At 36.3% G+C, this 22,892-nt stretch overlaps 1 protein-coding gene across 2 annotated transcripts in view; it reads right to left on the reverse strand.

Moving 5' to 3' along the window:
• METTL25 (methyltransferase like 25) overlaps positions 1-22,892 on the reverse strand; it is a gene marked incomplete at its 5' end in the record, with an annotated part of 62,163 nt that overhangs the window by 21,086 nt on the left and 18,185 nt on the right. For both annotated transcript variants that reach the window (XM_083807844.1, XM_083807845.1), the window contains 3 exons: positions 487-581; positions 19,407-19,551; positions 21,388-22,017. In XM_083807844.1, the coding sequence (XP_083663970.1) occupies positions 487-581; positions 19,407-19,551; positions 21,388-22,017 (870 nt within the window). The remainder of the gene's footprint in view (positions 1-486; positions 582-19,406; positions 19,552-21,387; positions 22,018-22,892) is intronic.

The following is a 22,892-nucleotide window of genomic DNA, read 5'->3' on the forward strand; positions in this document are numbered from 1 at the left end:
AGATGTTTCCAGTCTGTTAAGCCACATGGATTTTAGAGCTCTTCTAGTTTTTGGAAGAGGCGGGTTTGTTTAGGTTTCAAACAGTCAGAACATTCAATATTATGAAGCATGAAGGCGTTGGGGGAGTTACTGATTGCAATCCTTCTACAATTACCTTCTTCCCCTCTAAGTCCTTGGCCAGGAACTATTACCCCAAGGAGTTACCGTGTTTACGTTTCAGCAAAGGGTTGGCCTCTCTGTCCACTCTTAAAATACATTTCTGTCAATACTCATTTTTTCATGCCTCCAGCAAGTATAAAATATATAATGCTGGAAGGTCAATACTATTTTTTTAGATACAATTCATCATGCTTACAACATTAATGATGTTATTCTGTAGAGTCTTGGATTAAAGTCATGGCTCTAGGATTAGAAGCCAAAAACAATGAATCCTGTAACATCTGGATAAAGCTCTCAGTAGGAAAAAGAAAAGAAGGGGAATCATACCAAGCATGCTGACATTCTAGCATTGCGACCACAACACCAGCCCTTGTCCTTCAAGTACTGACACATGGGAAATCCCCACACTTCCTCTGTGCAGTCTGCAAAATGGGAAAAACACAGGCACAGCTTTCATGAGCTCTTTTACTTACAGAGTAAACAGCATATTGAGCAAGATGAACAGTAGTTAACATATGGTAGCAGAAACAACTGTTCTAAAACAGTACCAAAATCATATTAGTATTAAAATTATGATTTTCCACAAAGTGCTTTTTTTCAAGTGTTTTTTATAAAAATCCACTGAAAAGAAGTTCTAAGGGACAACAGAAGGGCTTGCAAATACTCCTGGCACCCCACGCCTGTGCCACAAGATGTAAGGCAGGCAGTCATTCTGTGCAGCAGGACTTCAGTACCACTTCTCGTTGGTTACTTCTTCTATCATAAACATCTTTTAAACATCACACAGAACAATGTGTATTTGTTTATTTCACTTCTGAAGGTCTGTGCTTTGCTGCGAGACAGAATGTTTGTTCTCCAGAAATGAGCAGCTGCAAAGGCTCTTGCTGTTTCTTCAAAACACTGAGAAGCATTTGCATCACAATCTGTGCTCAGTTTGTTTCAGTACCATTAATATTTTGAATAACAACAAAACTCTTCATGTTTAGCACTAATGAAAATGTGAGAAAACTAAACTACAAGTTCAGCCTATCTGTTCAAAATATTCAGGTTTAAATGTAGATGAAATCTAAAACATTTAGAATTTTTATTAGTGTATTTGCCAGCTGATTTTTTAGAAGACTGAATAAGAATTAATACTTTCTTTAAACAACAACAACAACAAAATAAATTGGCCAGGATCCTGGCTTTTTAGCACAGAAAGATGACTCAGGCATATTTGAAGATAAATCAATGTAACGGGGTTAAAAAAAGGACAGCAGAAATAAGACTCTTCAAATTTACCAGAAGTCTGGGATACAAACACATAGGCAGAATTCATTTTGTGAAACTAGGCAAAGAAAAGGGGAAATAGGAAACTATAAAGAATACAGCCCTCTTCCTTGCAGCACTAGCCCCAGTCTTCACTGATCTCTAGACACTAACAGTGAGCGAGAAATCTTCTGCAGACAACCTCACACTTGGCTCTCCTTTTAGCCCTGAGAAATGTCAGAGATTGTTATGGACTGTGTACTGGTTTGAGGACCACCATTGAAGAACTGGATGTTAATGAGGGATAATTAACAGACGGAGAAAGAAAGTTCCTTTAGCCATGAAGATTAGATTTGACAAAAGACGTTTAGATTTAGAGGTTAGTGATATAGTTTAGTGGAGGACTTGTTAGTGTTAGGTCAAAGGCTGGACTTGGTGATCTTGGAGGTCTCTTCCAACCTAGATGATTCTGTGATTCTGTGAAAACAGATTGCAGGTGGTTTCAGCACTAGGACCATATAATAATTTGTAAGTGCCTCATGACAAGGCATCAAACATTAGTTAACTTTAGGTCTAATTACTGAGTACATGGAATGAAACTCTTGGTATTTCTACTACAGTGATTATAATAAGATCTTATTAAACATATATTTTTTTTGGAAAGCAAACAATGACTCCCATGGTTCCTATTGCAAGGGTCACATCAATAAGCTTTCTAATACATGTTACATAGAATATTTCAAATACATAGAATACACAGACTATTTCAAAGTTAAAATGTGCAAACTGAGTTAGAAAGATGAAATCATCAATCTTTTCAAGTTATCCCTTCTAATTTACACCCTCTTCTCTAGGCAAACTAATCATCCAGGCAATTAAAATTGCTACCCAGTGAGCTACAATCTCAATATTAGTGCACTGTACCCATGCATAAGTCTGAACAATTTATGACATCTTTGAAAACATAATGAGGCAAAACACCATCTTCTTTATTAAAACTGTGAAGGGAGGTAAACTAACGCTCTAAGTTATATTTTTTGTGTGTATTTCCAAAGTTGACCACGTATCTACACTATTCCCTTGAGTTCTATGGATTCTCAAGCACACTGCTGATTTAAAAAGAAAAAAAAAAAAGAGGTAAGATAAATAAACTGCTATAAAGCTTATAAGTTTATTAGCTAGACTTTGCAAATCTGGAAATTCTTTTAATGCCTTTAACTATTTTTGGACACACTTAATATTATATAGCTCATTATTTACCGTCTTGTGCTTCTATCTGACAACACAGCAGCTGTTCTAAACTGCATAAAACTCTAAAAACATTCAAACTACATTTTAAGTATGGGTATTCTATGGAAGATTTCACAGCAAACAGCCCAAGTGATCAACAGTGCATGAAGCAACTAATAAATCATGTCATAATTTAATACAGAGGAGCCAGCTGGACAGAATTCTCCTTCCAGGAGAGGTTAACAATATGGGAATTCTAGGCAATCAATGAGCTGAACTGAAACTATGCTGGGGTAATCCTAGAACCTATTACTTAAATAACTATGACTTTACCTCCAAGCTAACCTCCTAAAAAGAGTAGGTCACACATTAAATAAAAGGAATTGCTGCAAATATTGCATCAAAAAAAGTTGAAAAAGAAAAAAAAAATCTGCCATATTCTAGAACAAAATCTGCAAACCGTGACAGACATAATTTTAATGTGAATCTCTTACACTGGAAGAGAACACAATAAATATGATAGATTTAAAGCAGCATCATAACCAACGTGAGAAATTTTACTCTAATTCATTTATTTTGCAACAGGATGGTTCATTGGAAATCTATACGAATAAAATCCTGATTAAGGTAGTTTGAAGACACTTGCTGTCATTTTTACTGTCACCACAAAATGGAGACATCTGCTAAAAGTAACGAAACATACTCATCAAAATCACCCAGTAACACACAGCAGGGTAAGACAAAGCAGATTACACAGAAATGTATAATTCTTAATACCACAGTAAAAATTTCTATTATTTCCCTCTGAGTTCAGTAACATTCGTAACTTCATGGAAGAGTTGTTTATATGCACACATTTAAACAAACTAATCCTATCCATACCATTCTTTTTTGATGGTAAATCATATTATTCTGATAGCCATGACATCTCTTCTCCCCAAGAAAGAATTTTAACAGGAACTTTCCAAATTGTCACCACTTTTTTCCATAACAATTTTTTTTAATGAAAAAAATTGTTTTTGAAAAACAAAGGAACATTATGGATCTTAAAGCAGCAATCAGAGAATCCTTTGAAATATTAGCACAACTTAAGCAATCCCTCCAAGGATATACTGAGTCTTCTTGCAACCACAAGGATGTTTCATGACTAACCTTTCAGCAGCTGATTTCTCACACTCCTCTAACAGGCAGAAATGCCATAGGTCTTGAAGAGAAAATACTATATGGAGAAGCTGTCTTGACTTTGGTTTATGACATACTTTAAATCCTGTGGAGGAGATGATTAAACACTATGGGAAACAAATGCAAACATATCCAGATGCCAGCCAGAACTGCAAAATATTCATAGAATTTTTCACTCAACACTGTCTAGCAAAGGAGAAGACAAAGCCTCAGGTAAAACACTTCGCATTCAAATTAATGCCGTTTCATATTTTATCATCAACTGAGCAAGATCAAATTTTCTATAAAGTAAGTCAGATTACCTCTTTCCACTTCTTCTGGGAACCCAATGCTACCAGTGATTTTTAATGTTGTCAGAATGAATTTCTTATTTCTTAACTCAGTCCTGGAAGTCATATGTCATTGCCTGTCCTCTAATTATTTAGACCTTTGTGTAGCACCTTCAGTAAATTGCTGTTAAATTTTGTAGAGACTTCAGCCTCCTTCCATTTTGTATAATTTTTGTAATACTGTGATAGTAATGGCATAGACCATTTGCAGCACCTGCACTATTCTGAGCTCTGTTTGTAAAGGTTTTTTCCTCTGGCTACTTAAGTTCCAAGTGAAAAATATGACAATACATATAGACATCTGGCATATTGAAAACATTATACTGAGTAATAAAAAAGAAATCACAGAAAAAAAAATAATTAGATCAAACAACTTCCTTCATCTTGATTTAATTCTGTCTGGATACAGAAAAAAGCATCAGGCAAGCCTTGTTGTTTCCATCCTGTTCATGGACCCACTAAAACTCTTACTCACTCAGTAGTGTTTAAATGAAATTTATTAAAGACTTAACTAACAAAACAATTAAGTGTAGTAAGGGAACAGGATTTCCAAATACAGAATACCAAATGTTCTTTATTAATACTTCTTTTTTTCAGTAGATAAAATAAAAAATATCTGGCAGTACAAATAAAAAGAAAGGATTTTGTAGGCTAATCCCTCTGCATACACACAGTGCTTTTCAAGATAGTTCAAGAGAATGGGACAAGATCCTCTGCTGTCTTTAATATTAGGCCTTACACAGCACTTCAACTCTAAGCAAGACACTATTATTTCTAGCATGTTAACCTTTAAAATTTACATTGCACAGCTTTATTGCAATATATAGTTTCTATGAAACATCATAGAATCATAGAATCATTTAGGTTGGAAAACAACTCATAGGATCATCTACAGAAATAGGTTTAATTGTTAGTACACAAACAAGCTCAACTAGGGTTCCACATGGTCTTGTAATTCCTTGTTTATTTTCCTTTGTTAACACCTCATGAAAACATATTTGTGTTTATGCTTCTCGTCTTTTCACTCTCTTACTAGAAACTAGTCTGTTTTCTGCTTATTTTCTGCTAGAGATAATTTTGCTGAAATAATGTATTGAAACCATTTCTTAAACTCATCATCGCAGAAACAGTCCAGAACACAGATTGTCACAGAACAATGCCTATCCCAATAATTTATGAAAAAACAAACAAATAAACAAAAACAACAGCAACAACAACAAGCAACACAGGGCTTTGTTTCACTTTTGTGGTACTGTATAGACCTATTATAATGTCCGTTCTGAAACTCTTCATCTGCACTTTTAAAAAGAAAGTAACACAAATAAGTAACGATAAAAGGCAAAGTACTATAAAATAGAGGATTCTGGCTTTCTTGAAACATTTTTTTAATTCTATTTTTAAGATTTTAGGAGCTTCTAGTGTATACATAACTACATCAGATGAGATTTATTTTCTAGTAATGAAGTTTATCAGATTGTGAATAGCATGTGGCAAAGAGAAGCAGAAATATGCTTTTAGTACACAGGCTGAAGTCCCCACTTCACTCACTATTGTATTTTGTTTAAGAAACTATATTCTCCTTAGAAAAACAACCAATGCTTATTTAATTTCTAAACTTTATCTTAGGCAATTTATTACTGAAATGTTGTGAAACACCAGTCTCTTAAAGTGTTTCAGCATGAGAACATAACTTCGGGAGAATGAGAGATTATTCTGTTTATTTAGTGCTGTTATGCTGCTTGTTTGCCCACAGCCAGTTCTGTATGAAACCACTCACACAATAGTTTGTCGTGACAGATATCTTAAAATTCCTTTAAAAATCACCATTAAGAATGAAACCAGGCTCTGTAATGAACTTTACCTATCATGTTTTGGCATTTACTTTAATACAGAAATGTATAAATGAATAAATAAATGTTACTATTAAAATGTTCACTTCAGAAATTTGTAATGTATTTCAAAATGGTGTATTATCACTAGTTCTTAATAATACCATTCAGTAAGTTATCACTGTAGTATTATCTTGCCAGTAATGAATGCTTAAATACTTGTTTGTCTGTCACCACTTAAAAATTGCATTAGATACAAATGTCTACCTATCCTTTTATTTATGAACTGTGATCAGTAACAGCTCATTTAAATACTGCATGTAGCAATGTAATCTGTTAATGCAGAAGTACTCTTAAAAGAACTTCAATTTCCTTTCTATATTTTCTTTTTTTATTACATTAAAACAGTGACATCTCCTAATTGACTTATATTATTTTGATATTAACATCTATTTCAGCTGATGCCTTCCTGATGTCTTAACACCTCATCTTTGTTCATCTTCACAGTCTGTCTCTCCTACTTACAAATTCCAATATGATTATGAAGTATAATTCCCCAGCCTGCACCTCTACTTCAGTGTATGATTTGTGTATTTAAGATACTTAATTCCCACTGATTCATGGAGCTGTTTTTCAAAGGGTTTTTTTTTTTTTTTTTCTTCTCATTTTATCAGTTTCAAAGCGTGTGGGACCTGGAGTTCAGATACTTAATTATTAACTTTGCTTTCACTTCAACTGCATTTTTATACTTCACAACCAATGCACTTGAGTGTCTACCATCTCCTATGATCACGAAAGAAAAAGAAAACAAAAAAGATGTATAAAAAAAGCAAGAGTATGTGAAGGCTTACCACTTCTGGGCAGTTACAAAATACTCACAGAAAAACTTAAAGGAGTGCCAATTGTACAGAAAAAGCAAAACTGACTGAAGATCAGACACAGCTGTCAGCGTGAGGTAATTGTACAGGGACTGCCAAGCACATTGAAAAATCTCTGTATTAATCATATACTTGTCGGCCAACAACACTTTGGGATTCTCTCCAAAGACAAACAGAGAGGAGTAACGTGATATGGCACCTAAAACCTGTACACGGCTGAATCCACAAGGCTGGCACTAGGATCTTCAGCTGTTGAATGCTAAGAGCAATACCTGAGAGGTAACAACCATAGGAATCATGTCCTTGCCTGGGTAGTTACTGATATACTGATTGTCAAGACAAAAACAGCTGTAATAGACAGGACTAAATCATCCCATCTCCCTTCATTCTTTATTATCCTGTATCTCATCATTCCTATTTTAGTGTTTGAAATTGCTAGAAAATCAATGTATCCTTTAGAATCATAGAATCATAGAGTATATTGTAAATGGTCAAATTGTGTAGAATCATAGAATGGAAGGTTGGAAGGAACCTCAAAGATCATCTTGTTCCAACCCTCCTGCCATGGGCAGGGACACCTCCCACCAGACCAGGTTGCCCAAAGCCCCATCCAGCCTGGCCTTGAGCACCTCCAGGGATGGGGTACCTACAGCTTCTCTGAGCAACTTGTGCCAGTGCCTCTCCACCCTTTATCCATAAAAAAAGCTGTGATCAGGAGCATCTCCTTCTGTGTATCTTAGAGCCTTTCTTCTTCCAAGGAACATAAACAGCATTCCTAGAAGTTTACATCTGAAGAAAATACTAAGCTCATTTGACAACTATACATGGCATTATTTTCCATTTCCCTTCTTCTGTTTATTTTTTTTTCTTTTTTAACTAATCAGATTCTTTAAAACACTCTTATTCAAATAATTCTTATTCAAAATATTAAACTATTCTTATTCAAAAACCTTCAAGGAAAACACCACGTGAAAAACAAACAAATGGTTACTGACAATTTTATGTTGGTACTGACATTTCAGCAGGGGCTGAAATCATAGGGAGGGATCCCCAATCTTCCAGACTCTCTACCACATGAAAGGCCTTTAATAATTTACAATCTAGACAAATGAAAGCAGCAGAGTGAGGGTGGAGATGACAAGCTTAGGCTCAGGAGCAGCTCAGTGAAGAAGCCTGGTCTCCCTGGAGAAAACAGAGTTCATTCTGGTACTACCAACAAACCCAAGAACTGCCATAAAAATTGAGGTTAGTAGGTGTGACAGGAAATTAAAACAAATTCTTTGCTAACACTGTATTAAAATATTGCTTCTTAGAACTGTTACTTAATTCTAGGAAGTTAGCACTAGTCAAATTAAAAGTCAACAACAGAAACATGAAACCAACCCTTTCTAATGATGGGGTGCACTATAACTCCAATGCAAACACCAGGGGGATAAAAAATACATATGGCCACTGATTTGGAAATACATAGTACATGGTATATTAAATACTATGCCATCTCCCCTTATATGAACATTCAAAAGAAATATCCGTTTTCGAAAAAAGGAAACATTTACTAGTAAAAACATTATATTATAGTAATTAAAATTTAAAATAAAATATTAAAAATATTACATTTTTGCAAAATGCTAATTATAACTGTATTAACTGGAAAGGAAAATGACTTCTAATTTTTAAGTTAAATTACCTGGAAGAAAAGTCATCTTTATTGGTAAAAATCATAAATACACACATTCTCTTCAGTGCACAAATAAAATGGAATTATAGGATACAAAATCCATAAACTGCCTTAAAAATGTAGAAGCTAAAGGAAGACTACTTTTATATAAGCTCTTTATACTGTAATTAAATATTTTTTTCAATTTTCTGATGTATAAAAATATTTTCTTAAACTGGAGAATGCATTATTCTGCAGTTGCTTTAAATAAACTCCAAACTAAAGAAAGATGTTTTTCAACACTGCTGAAAGCTTTTTTATACACTAGACTTGTCTACTTCTTTTACTTAGAAAAAACGCCCACTGAAGCCAATTACTGCTTTTTCGTACGACTGGACATCCCTCATGGCACTCAGTTAGCAAGGTGTGACACAAATTTTAAAAAGTAAAATGTATGTCCTAAATCATACATTTGTGAAGTAAGAGAAATAATTATAATATATACATAAATACAATACGTAACTATCCTTTTAATGTAACCAGTAACGTTAACAGAATCATATTTTATACCTCCTACTTCTACTTCTCTTCATTCCAGCTGTCATTAATTGGCAAATTTATGGCTTATCTTAGTGGCAAAGGGTCTGTAACAAATATGAGCTATACCTAAATAACTGTAGGAGTGGATGTACTGTTGTTATAATGCATCAGGGGTCTTCTGTGCGACAAATCCTGGCACATCCGAGTTGGAATTAGCACTTGAAAGTCACACTGTACATTAGATTTTTCTTACTAAGGCTTTGAAATTGCAATACAAACTGAGAATACTCTGCTTAAAAGGAACCCCACTGAAATCATTCAAATACTACAGGTTGTGTAGCCGGCTTAAATGCTGCAGAATGAAGGATTAGAGTATGTACAATTGCATATTTATGTTGATATTATGCTACAAAGCTGTATAAAAGGCAGCAAAACTGAGACTTACAAAAATGCAATCATTGTCACTAAATCTGTCTATAAATTAAATAACTTTGCAAAAAATATATTTCAAGATAGGACATTTTTTCTGTATTTGAAAATGGCATTTGTTTTCAAAATAAATCTATGCTTTACTTCATTTTGAAAGATGCTTTCTATTTGGTCTCCCTTGTCAAATATGAAAATGTGTTTATGTGACTAGTTTTGTATAGTCTATTTGCACAATAGAAGAGATTTTATGCTGAAATAATGCAATTTTTTGTTTTAAAAAAGTTAAGTAGAAAATTATTTTATATTTATTTTTCAAAAGACTATTCTTACATTCCTACACGTTACTGAAATCAATGGCATATCAAACATGTGTAGTTCATCATTTTCATGATATTTTGTTTCCACAGAGTTCATTTTAGAGTCCTCACTGATTGCTGGAGAAACAGGCCTTGGTTCACATACCATAAGCTCTTTGCTCTTGACAAACAAAGGCTGTCACTACATACAGACTCTATTCTTATTGAAGCCCAGGAAGAATAACACTTATTCAGACAAGCAGAAAATAGACAGTGACACTGTGCCTCAACAATATTATAAATACTACAATTCAAATAGAAAAGTAGTCTTGCTTACCAAAGATTTATAGCTTTAGTAATTCTTCTGCTCTCAGTATGATTAATCTTTTTGCACTTGATCTCAATAACAGTCATTATAAAAAGAGAAAGGTTTTCTTCTCAGCTATGTAATTTATATTATGTTCTGAATATACTGACTCCATTTCAGAGCATGAAATTGTTAGGGTAGTATTCTGAATCTCCTTGAAAGAGCACAAGCACAAACTATGTAACTGTGTTCTGCACAGTGACAGAAGAAAAAAAAAACGGTTATTAACAGATAACTTTATTAGGTCAGTAGATTAATCAGCACAGGCAAACAAAATGTTTTTCTTTCAAGGGTTATAAAAGTAAAAAGTAATTCTGTATGTTCTTTTGATAATAATTTGTATGGATCTCTACTTTATTTTTAATCTCAAATCTCTTTGACCTTTTGCAGATATTTGAGTGTATACAGACCTTCTTACAAGTAGATAGTGGTTACAGGACTACCATTTTGATAAAGCTATAAAGGATTGTTCAAGGAAACAAAGCATGGAAAAAACCTGAATGCAGTTCTTAAGCCACAGTACTGCTTAAGAAACTAAATATCCATAGAAGAAGCTATGGCTGATTAAACTAATCATAAACCTGTTGAAAGACACTGGAACACAAACAACCCAACCTGTTTTAGTTCCTTCATGGCTTCCAATGATGTAGTAGTATCTCAGTCTACTTCTAAGGTTCTGAAGAAAGGAGAGGAAGAACTTGAACGACCTTTTTCCTTTATGGGAAAGACTAAATCTTCCTTTGATAAAGACTTCACAGTTCCTTGAATTTGTACTTTTCCTAAAAATCCCATCACTAAATGGGATTTTCCGTGGGGGCAAAAAAAATAAATAAAAATAAAAAAAATCCTCCATTTCGGGACGTAGCATCACTTGTCTTCTAAACAATTTTCCAAATTAAAACCTAGGGTATGTTTCAGTTATTGCATATTATAGAAGCCCTGGCTTTCTCAGTTATAATCTCCTACTTGTAAAACACACTTACAATTTAAATACGTAGTGTTGTCATTTAATGCTCATAAAACTTTAACAGTTAATATTTTTTCAAGATTCATATTTTCTTCAGGGTCAATTTTGATAGAAAATGTGGGTTTTAGTCACTAGTTAGGTCTGCCACAAATTCATGGAAAGATGCTTCATGTAGCAACATCTAAAAATGCCCTGGAAAGGAAATCAAGCTCTTTGATCTTTTGCTTGAGAGTGTTTTCTTGTGTTGCCATGGTATCAGTGATAGCTATTTTAAGACATGGGATGTGGAATATCTTTGAAAATATAGCTAGGCAACATATAAATCATCTGTACTCTAATACTTCTAAAACAGTGACTAATCTTTCCATATTTCAGTGGAATGGAGTAATATTATGTTTGTGTAAGGAGTCCTTTAGAAAATTCAGTTTTGAAGTTTGTGTCTGCTGACTCCAACTTATTCAAAGCCTCTGCAGTTTTCACAAATCTGATAAAATGCTGTACATGAATTGCAACTACTCTTTGCATTCCTTTCAGATCCCTTTATTATCACAGAATCACAGAATGGCTTGGCTTGGGAGGGACCTTAATGACCATCTGGTTCCAACTCCCCAGCCATAGGCAGGGATGCCACCCACTAGATCAGGTTGACCAGGGCCTTGTCCAGCTTGGCCTTGAACACCTCCAGGGATGGGGCATCCACAGCTTCTCTGTGCAACCTGTTCCAGTGCCTCACCACCCTCTAAGGGAAGACTTTCCTTCTAACACCTAATCTAAATCTCCCTTCTTTTAGTTTAAAACCATCCCCCCTTGTCCTACCATTGTCTGACAGAGCAAAAAGTTGTTCCCCATCTGTTTTATAAGTCCTCTGTAAGTATTGAAAAGCTGCAATGAAGTTCCCCTGGAGCATTCTCTTTATCAGGCTGAACATCCCCAGCCTTTCTTCATTATGTGCATTAGCTTCTAAAAGTTAGAGCTTAACAAATGTAGCCAAAGCTTATATTTACCTAACTTGTGAGTTCTAGATTCTTACTTTTCTGCAACAGATTTGTTGACTTCTACCAGAATGCCTTGTAGACAAACACTTCTTCAGTTTCATGTAAAACTCTAGAATTCCTCTGTCTACCATTTAATTTTTTCTTCCTAGAATAGTGACCTGCTTTTGGAAATCCTTACAAAAGCTAGAATTCACAATTTGCAGTCCTCAGGCTAATTTCAGAAAAGGGTTCTGATCAGACAGCTATCACTGAAGCTACAATTATAACTATTCATATGTTTTATTTTATATTATGAAATATTTATACACAACTACTCAGCAATAGTAATGTTTGTGTGTTCTTTTCTCAAAACAGAGGACATCAAACTGAAAAAATTCACTGCTTTCTAGATTGGTAGTGATGTGTTTCAGGGTATGGAGGATGGGAGGAAGAGAATTAGAATACAGAAACATATCAATTCTTTTTTTAAGAAAAGTCAAGACTTAGTTAGAAAAGTCTTAAATTTGCAGTTACTGTCTGTTAAGGAATAATCAGAGTCCACCTGTTACACTGCCCCAGAAATGTGCTAGCTGAATATATGTTAAAACAGCTCCCCTAAATCCCAAGAATAGAATCATAAAGTCATAGAATCATAGAACCTAGAACATAGAACCGAGCCCTGGGAGACACCACTAGTGACCAGCCTCCAACTGAATTTAACTCAGATTCACAATATCTCTTTAGGCCCAGCCACCCAGCCAGCTTTTAACCCAACAAAGTGTACACCCATCCAAACCATGAGCAGACAGCTTCTCCAGGAGAATGCTGTGGGAAATGGTGTCAAAAGCATTACTGAAGTCTAGGTTGACTACATCCACAGCCTTTCCCTCATCCACTGAGTGTGTCACCTTGTCATAGAAGGAGATCACGTTGGTCAACCAAGACCTGCCTTTGATAAACCTATGCTGAATAGTCCTGATCGCGTGGTTGCCTTGTAGTTGCTACATGATGGCACTTCTTGTAGATGGGTGTCACATTTGCTACCTTCCAGTCAACTGGGACCTCCCCTGATAGCCAGGACTGCTGACAAATAATGGAAAGCAGCTTGGCGAGCACTTCTCCCAACTCCCTCAGTACCCTTAGGTGGATCCCATCTGGCCTCATAGACTTACGTACGTCTAAGCAGGTCGCTAACCATTTTTTTGTGGATTATGAGGGCTTCATTCTGCTTCTCATACCAGCTCAGGGGACTGGGTACCTGGAGAACAACTGGTCTTGCTGCTAAAGGCTGAGACAAAGGAGGCATTAAGTACCTCAGCCTTTCCCTCATCTCTTAGTACTGTGTTCGCCCCACATCCAATAAAGGATGGAGATTCTCCTTAGTCCTCCTTCTCTTGTTTATGTATTTATGAAAACATTTTTTTTGTTGCCTTTAACAGCAATAGCCAGATTAAGCTCCAGCTGGGCTTTGGCCTTTCTAATTTTCTCCTTGCACAGCCTTACAACATCTTCATAGTACTTCTGAGTGGCCCACCCCTTCTTTCAAAGGTCATTAACCCTATTTTTCTTCCTGAGCTCTAGCCACAGCTCTCTGCTTACCCAGGCTAGTCTTCTTCTGTGCCAGCTCATCTTCTGGCATGTGTGGATAGCCTGCTCCTGCACCTTTAATATTACCTTCTTGAAGAGTGTCCAGCCTTTGCCCTTCAGGACTGCCTCCCAAGGGACTCTGTCAACCTTTCTCCTCAACAGGCCATACTCTGCCCTCTGAAAGTCCAGGGTAGCAGTTCTGCTAATACTCCTCATTACTTTTCAAGAATTGAAAATTCTATTAATTCATGATCATGAATAGTTCCTGATCAGAGGCACAGGGTTTTTTTCAACCTAAAAATCATTAGCAAACTGATTTTTTCCAGAAAAACTGCCATAATGACTCACTACATAAGTAAGTTTGTGTAAAAAGTTTCTAATAGATCGAAAAATCCTTACTACTTTGATGTAATTGACTACCAGATGCAGTAACAGTGAAGAACAACCCTAAAGGAATCTATCACATTAATGGTTTAGTGCATTTAATCCATAGCAGAATCTCTGCATGAACAGCCAATTCTCCTTAGAGAAAGCCAAAATAAAACTACTTAGAATTTTCCAAGAGCTGTCATAATATTCCATATAAACTGAAGTTTAGTATTTGGTACTACTTATAACAGCAGTGAAATTTAAAGACAGGTGTTGAAAGTCACTGGCTTCAACTTTTTTTAATTGAATAGAAATTTGAGATTACGCAGCTCCTCTTGGTTGTTGTAGTTACTAATAAATCAAAACAAAGGCTTTCATGTTCTTAAGAGTTCAGAATTATTCCCAGCATAATTGGAATTGTCTCATTACAGAAAATTCCAGATGAATTTAGCTTATTTATACACACATAGAAGAATATACTGTATACTGACTGCAAGATCCAAGACTGTGACTATGGCATCTACTTTCATCACAAATGCTCCCAAAGTATTCATAGAAGGACCAATGGCAAACTGAATCATGCAATTTTACCGTATCTAGGATTTTTAGAATCTGATAGAAATGTAAGCTATTAGTCTTCATATTCAGCTTCTCAGAAAGAAAAAAAAAACCTTGCGATAACCAAGGTGACTTAATAGCCCCCCAGTAATAGCTTAGTAATATTTTCTTGATATTTTATCAACTCAAAATCTCAGACATATAAAAGGTATGTTAGACATTGAATCAGGTAATTTTTCTTCCCATGAGTATCATTTAATCCCATATAATACAAAGTGAAAAAGGAATTTTTCACTAGCCTCAAACAAGACTGACTCTGGTATTCAATAAAACATAACAGTCCAGCAACATACAGCCCAGACTTTTCAAGTTATGGCAACTGTCAGTGCACAGCAGCTTTTTTGTGGGCTGGCACATCTGCTTCAACTAGGCTTATGAGAACAACCATCTGCATTTACATTAAAGAATACGAAGCAGCAAAGATGGAAAATGTGGTACTTGGGTGGGGGCAGGGCTGGGGGGTAGGCAGTTTGGGAAGTTTTTTCTCCGGTGGAGAATAAGATAGGAAGAGGTTTTAGATGGACATGCCTCAATATTTTCCTTAAGAGTAACCACCTCAAGAAGATAAAAAGCATTTACACCAGGCAAAAGTATAAAATAGAGCAATTATATTTTTTAAAACAAAGAATCCTCAAAGCTACTAAGTCAAGATAAAACAAGTATAAAGTGCTTTATAACAGAACTTCCCACTGTGTCCTCACAGGCAAGCCCTTGCTTATTGGACTGATTTCAAACAACTGTGACTTGCTGTGTTCCAGCAAATTCTCCACAGTTCTGTCTGCTTCTTAGGAAGTTCTTCCGTAACCACAGAGACCTAGCTCTAAGTCTGCATCCTAGTACTCTAACTAGTCTTTCCACCTAAGGCCCTCATTAGTGAGCAGCTACCCTGGCAGAGTCTGTGGTAAGTGAAGCACTACCTACAAAACAGATAAGACTGGTTCAGGGACCAACTGGAAGTACTCAAGTCCATGAGACCAGATGGGATGCATTTCAGGAGCTGAGGGAGCTGGTTGGTGTCATGTGAAAGCCACACTCTGTCACCTTTGAATGGTCACATCCATCAAGGGAGATTCCTGGTGACAGGAAAAAGGCAAACATCACACCCAGTCTAACTTCAGTACTCAAGAGGATTACAGAGCAAATCTTCTTGGAATTCATGTCCAGCTACATGAAGAACAAGAAGGAGATTGTGAACAGTGAACAGTAGGCCAGCATGAATCAGCAGCGTGTCCTGGCAGCCAAGAAGGCAAACTGCAATTAGGATAGCCAGATGGTCAAAAGATGTGATTCTCCCGCTGCATTTAGCATTGATTGGTGTGGCCTCACCTTGAATATTGTGTGCAGTTCTGGGGTCCACGATATTATAGAGGTACCTGAAAGGTAAGGTACCTGAAAGCATCCAGAGGAGGGCAACAAAGCTGGGGAAAGAGCTGGAAGGCATGTCCTGTGAGGAAAGGCTGAGTACACTTGGGTTGTCTAGTCTAGAGAAAAGAAAGCTAAGAGGTGACCTCATTGCTCTTTACAACTTCCCAAGGAGGAAAGATGTAGAGGGAGGTGCCAGTCTCCTCTCTTTGGCAACCAATGATAAGACACTCAGGAATGGCACAAAGCTGCACCAGGAGAGGTTCAGACTAGATATAAAGGAAATACTTTACCATGAAGGTGGTCATACACTGGAACAGGCTTTCTAGAGTGGTGGCTGATGCCTCAGTGTTCAAGAGACATTTGGATAATGCCCTCAATAACATGCTTTACAACCATCCAATAAAAGCAATAACATGCTTTACAACCATAACATGCTTTAACTTTTAGAAAGTGGTCAGGCAGTTGGACTTGATAATCTTTGCAGGTCCCTTCCAACTAACTCTGTTATTGTAACAGGTGGCAGAGATTTATCAGGGACTGACAAGCTACGTTGCCTTCTGCAATGCAATGACTGGCTCCAAGAATTTGGGGAGAGCAGTAGTTATAGTTTACCTTGACTTTAGCAAGGCTGTTGGGAAGGTTTCCTTAGTATCTTTATAGCCAAATTGGCAAGATATGATTCCAGCAGGTAGACTACAAGGTGTGTAGAAAACTGACAGGACTCAAAGGCTCAACAGTGTAATTCACAGGTTAGGGACATGATTATTTCCCCTCTTTAGCATTTGTGAGAGCGAGAGTACCTAGAGTGCTTCTTCGGGCTTTCCAGACCAAGATGCTGACTTACTCGAAGGACTTCAGTGGGGACTATAGGACTGCAGAGAAGATCAAGGAGGGATCTAACTGCTGTATTCACCTACCTAATTAAAAGGAAATTAAAAGGTTAAGCCAGACTCCTCCTGGAGGTGCACAGTGAAAGGACAATAGATAACACATGTAAGATGCAAACTTCAAATAGATACAGGGAAAAAAAAATTGTCGTGAAGATAGTCAAACATTGGAATGGGCTGCCTTATCATTGTCCTTACAGATATATTCTAAATATGACTAGACAAGGCCCTGTACAAGGACGTATGAGGAGCGGCTGAAGTCACTTGGTCTGTTCAGCCTGGAAAAGAGGAGGCTGAGGGGAGACCTCATCATGGCCTACAGCTTGTTCACGAGGGGAAGAGGAGGGGCAGGTGCCGATCTATTCTCTTTAGTGACCAGTGATAGGATCCGAGGGAATGGTGTCAAGCTGTGACAGGGGAGGTTCAGGCTGGACACCAGGGAGAGGTTCTTCACTAAGAAGGTTGTCGCGTACTGGAACTAGCTCCCCAGGGTCGTAGTCACAGCACCAAGCCTGTTGGAGTTTAAGAAGCGTTTGGACTGTGCTCTTAGTCATGTGGTCTGAGTTTTTGGGTAGATCTGTGTGGTGCCAGGAGCTGGACTTGATGATCCTCATGGGTCTCTTCCAACTCGGGATATTCTGTGATTCTATGATTCTATAATTTGTATCCTCCATGTTGAGAAAAATCAAACAGCTAGAAATTCCAACGCACAATTTGGCTTCACTTCCATGCTATTGTGAAACTGCAGTATCTCTTATCACTGTATGCACGTCTGTTTAGTTGAATGTATAAGAGGTTATCACAGCTGATCCTTTAGTGGTGTCTGAATAATAATAATTTAGTAAAGCCTTATGCACTGGTCTGGAAAAAGTAATCATCCCACTGCTAGAACAGGAAGTTATATCGTGTTTGCAATAACATGAAATAATCAAATGTTTGAGACACACAAACTTAATCACAGGTGTCTGAAAAGCTCACAGTTTTTTAAAACATTGATGTAAAAATAATTGTATGTATTTTATTTATTGTGTTTCTATAATGCAAATATAGGAACATAAATTTCAATTGTATCTTCCCCCCCCCTTTTTCTTTTGTTAATTTGAAGTATTGTGAAATAATTAAAATAACACACTGTAAATTCAAAATTGTTGCAGATCTATCCTGAGCAACATAAAAAAATCACTAAAACAAGCAAGAGCTAGCATGTGTTGTGGTCAATCCAGAGCTATGCCTTAGCTGGCCGAGCAGCCAACTGTTACAGAACGTCAGCTGAGTTCCTCCTGCCTTTCTGTCCATGAAGTTCCCTGAAAGAGATGAAATAAACTTTGCCAATCCACCTCTCTCTCAAATTTGGTTGATAATGGTGATCAGTTTCTAAGACTTCAGCAGATGGTCATTAGAGAGCTCAGCTACATTACACTTTGCTCAGGAAAGCCAGATATTTAATGCCTTTCATTATGCATTAGCTCAAAACAAATGAGCTAAAAAGAAATTAAAATGTTAATGCATCTGTTAATCTGTACACTGCTTGAAATAATAGCAGAAGATGCTGTAGAAAATTCTAGGGAAAACACAGCATTTGGATGTTGAAGTAGAAAGTGACAATTTTTAGCTGTAGTCTATATCGTTTATTATTACTTTATACCAAATTGCTTCCAAGTTGATATACACGAAGTATTAAACCAAACAGACAATAGTACTTCCGTTAGCAATGACTCCATCACTGTTAACTATAAAACATTAGACAACAGAAACAGCATGAGCTTTTCATGATAAACTCAGCAATCCATCAGTTTCATCTACTATGGCATGCATTCACTACATTTGTGCAAAGACAATCTGTAACTCTCTGTTGTTTGAAAGCTGTACAGAAAGGTAAAGAATTTATTTTTCAGCTAAAGATACTAGCTTTCTATCTGAAATAGTAAAAACGAAGGAAAATTTGCCTGAGGCGTGAATCCCCAAATAATTTTCAGCTCGTCACCCCAAGAAAAACTGTTAAACGTACTGTTCCATAATGTTCTAAACTGGCAAAGCCCCAGAGCAAAGCGCTTAGATGAATGTTTTTTAGAGTAATAATTCACATTACAAGGACTTAATTCTGCTTATAGTTGTACATGTACGATTCAACATAAATGGATGCTGCATGCCAACAGCCAAAGGCAAAATCTGGTATAAAATATTTCAAAAGGATGAAAACATATTGACCAAAAAAGCCTCAACATTTTACAAGTGAAGTAATGGAATAAAAACAGCTGTATTCATAACCACATAAAAACATTCTGCATTAATGTCCCTAATTTCAGCAAGAATATTAGCAATATTGGCATAACAGGAAAGCTACAGGGCATCCGGGAGTGAAATACCCACATAAAGTAATTAAAATCAGTATTAAATAAGCCATTGGAAAGGAACAAACATCAGGAGGTTATTAATTAAAAGGTATAATATTCTCAACATGCAAACTGGCAGCCACAAATTAAACTCAGAATTACCTTCTTGGTTTTCATACTGTTCTGACAACAGATGGTAGCAGCAGCCTACGCTGCAAACTGCTTTGATTTCAGGCTTGGCAGTAAATATTCGTAGTGTATTTGCAGCAAGATCACCACATGTATGCAGACCCACCATTATACAGTCCTAAGAAGAAAAAAAAAAAGCAACAATAAAGCATCTCCCTGTACAACCGAAAGACTATGAATAACAACAACAAACTCCAAAACCCAAACATCCTGCAAATGGTTATTCACTTGTAAGGTTTAAATATACAACTCCATGACGACTCCTGGTGTTCTCTTCTGGAATTTTTCTAGGAACAATAAAAGCACTTCAGTGCTAAGAAAACACAGTGTATTTCCTTTATGGGGAACAAGACTGCTCAGCATTTTGTTCACCTACGGAACTATGCATCTCTATACTTTACCTTCAGTGTTCAAGAGGAAGCAAAAGTTTCTGAGTGTGAACAGCAGCTGGTTTAACTGCATGGAAGGGGGCATCTACATGATGACTGGACACTGGCCATTTTGTCTCATCTTTCCTCGCTTTCCTCTTATAATTTTTACTACTACTGATACTTGCTTTTCTTACTTCAGATTGTCTACCATAACACAGACAGATGGACCTATCTGTGGCATTTCTGCTATTCTGAACTGCTGAAATCAAAACCACTCCCTAAGTACAAGTGTAATATGAAGAGCAGGCCCTGCTCCATCTGCTTTGCTATTTCCAGAACTGTAGTTGTACCGCAGTTTTGCAGTGTGCATACTATCATTCAACAACAGATTGGTATTTTCTTCCCTAAAACAAAAAACAAAGAACTTCAACTTCAGATACTCTGTTCTGCCCATTCTACTTTCTGCTTTCCTTTTTCCTCAGTTTCCCATTTCTCTCTATTTCTCCATCCCAATCAACCCTCTTCTCACTGTTCAGATCAAGACTTTTCCCTCCCAGAATTATTTATTGAAATCTACATGGTAAACATGGTGCTTGTTGCTTTGAATTTCAGTCTTATTTATTAATGGTTATCAGTCAGCCAAGGTACATTCAATTGTAGTGCCCTTCCATTATTAATAGTGATGTAGCATTTTTTCTGCTTTTTATATCATACAAATCACACGCTAAGTGGAGATGAAATCCGGTTGTGCAAATTCAGAGGCATATGCTTCACCTACTGTTTTACAGGAGCATAAACAGCTCCTCCATAACTAACACAAACCTGTGGTCTTGTATTAGAAATTAATTACACCCCTGAACACATACAAGTTTTCATCTTTCCATAAAAAACTGAATATATCTACACAATCAATGTAAGTTAGCTCAGGCACAGCAACTAACCAGCCATAAAGCTTCTAGACTTGTACCATTGCCTTTAAGCAGCGGAGCTTGTGCTTGTTTGTGTAGACACAATCCTTGTCAGCTAACAGATTACTAAATGAACTTACGGTAACTCTGGAAAGACAAAATATAAAAGCATTATTTACAAATAAGACTCGTTACAAACTCTTTACGTTGAGTTTTATAGTCAATACTTTCTGTCATGCTTTCAAACTTTTACCAACATTAGAAAAATATAAAACTTTAAAAATAAGAAATTTCAGGGAAATTGAAATTCCAGTGCTTAATATACTTGCCTACCTGGTAAATTTAGCTATTTTCTTAATAATTAAATGTTATCTATATCCAGAATTGTAAAATACCTGAATGTGCTAATACGTATGCTGTTAACTTTGACAGCTGATTATTATCTACTCCATAAATTCTAGAGGCTGCTTTACATATTCAAAATAATACTAATATTAAAATAGAAAAACAACCTCTGTATCTGTTAGAAATACTAATGTAATCTGGCTGAAAAACATTTGGTCAGAATATTCATTCACCGATAGTATTTTATGTACACTCATCAAACATTATGTATGTATGAAAACAGCAATATAAAGACAATGGACAATATATTTCAAATATGAGTAACATAACCTCCAAATCTGCTATGATGTCACCGAGTTCTGTTTCCGCAGTGATGTGGGAAGTCAATGGAAAATAAAGGTTTGATTCACTTGACTTGCTCGCTTTGGCTTTGATAGATGCCATTTTTCTTTTGGCCTTTTCCTCTTCACAGAGCTCCCCACTGTTACACTGGGAGGAAGAAAAAATTTCTACAGCATTAGCAGGCAGAACATCGAGAATAGCAAGAGCCTCTTCAGAAAGTTTGCTTTCATTGCATTGTGCCTGAGCCACCAAATCAATTTCTGTTTGTTTTCTGGTCTCAGATGTAGCTACTTCTGTGAAAACACAAGAAGGAATTAAGTCTTGAGTAGTCCTTTGGTCTTGACTTTGAAGACAGCTGTTATTTAAGGTCCTGTCATTGACTGCTTTACATTTAATTTCATTTTTCACTGGACTGTCATTTGCCTTTTCTAATCTCTGGCTTTCAGGATTTGCTCTTGCTCGACTCTGATAAGCTCTCCAGTGTTTCTTCAATTTCCTGTTCCTTTCATGAGCACCATTGGTGTTGGTGTTCGAGGAATCAATTCCATATACTTTTAAGTTATATTGCATGGACAAAAATGAACTCAGGTAGCCCTTTCCAGAACCTATGTCAATCACCTAGATAATGGAGAGGAAAAAAAAAAAAGAGAGAGAGAAAAAGAAAAATGAGAAAGATTCACTAAATTAGTGAGCAACAAGACACATTTCAATCAAATGAAAAATAATTGCTTAAAAAATTAAACCTGAATATCATAATTACTTCATCTGTTATACTTCCTAACATGCTTCATCCATTTGCTTTTTGGTGCACTTTTTGACTTTAAAACACAGAATCTAAACTGATTTCCTCCAAGAAATAGACAATGCAAAGCTTATGCACTACACATGTTGTGACACTTCTGGAAAAGACTTTCAGTATATATTTTGACATAGAACTGCCTTCTGTTAAAGAAAATAACCATAAAACACTAGCACCACCACCTACCCTTGCTAAATTGGGTCAGAACATATAGTTAGGAAAGGAAGTATTCACAGTATTAAGTTTAGGCATTTAGCTACTGTACTTAGGAGTCTTCTACCACTAAGTATACAGAAAAAAGCATCTTCATGTTCAGTGCTTAACTTAATCACTTCAGACATGACCTAAAGACATGTGTTATCAAATACTGCCTTCTAAGTCAGAATGCTTATTTATACTAGTTTCCCATTCTGTGAAAATGATCTATACAAATCTGTGTAACATAAGGATGGTTTTGTAATAAAACAAAGGGCATCACATGTCACATGTGCTTTCCACTGAGTGTTCTGGAGGAAGAAGTGAAAAGAAGGGATAATTAGCTGAAAGTTTAGTTTCTCTCATAGCTGATAGCATGTGCTACTTCAGTGACTGACTGGAAGGAAAACACTACGCAGAGTAGTAGCAGAAACAAGGGCAACCTGAGAACTTTAATTACTTAATCAAAGTCTTATATCATGTATGCTTTAATTTATAA

The sequence above is a fragment of the Anser anser genome, assembly GCF_964211835.1.
Source record: "Anser anser genome assembly, chromosome: 1".
In the NCBI taxonomy this organism is placed as follows: Eukaryota; Metazoa; Chordata; class Aves; order Anseriformes; family Anatidae; genus Anser; species Anser anser.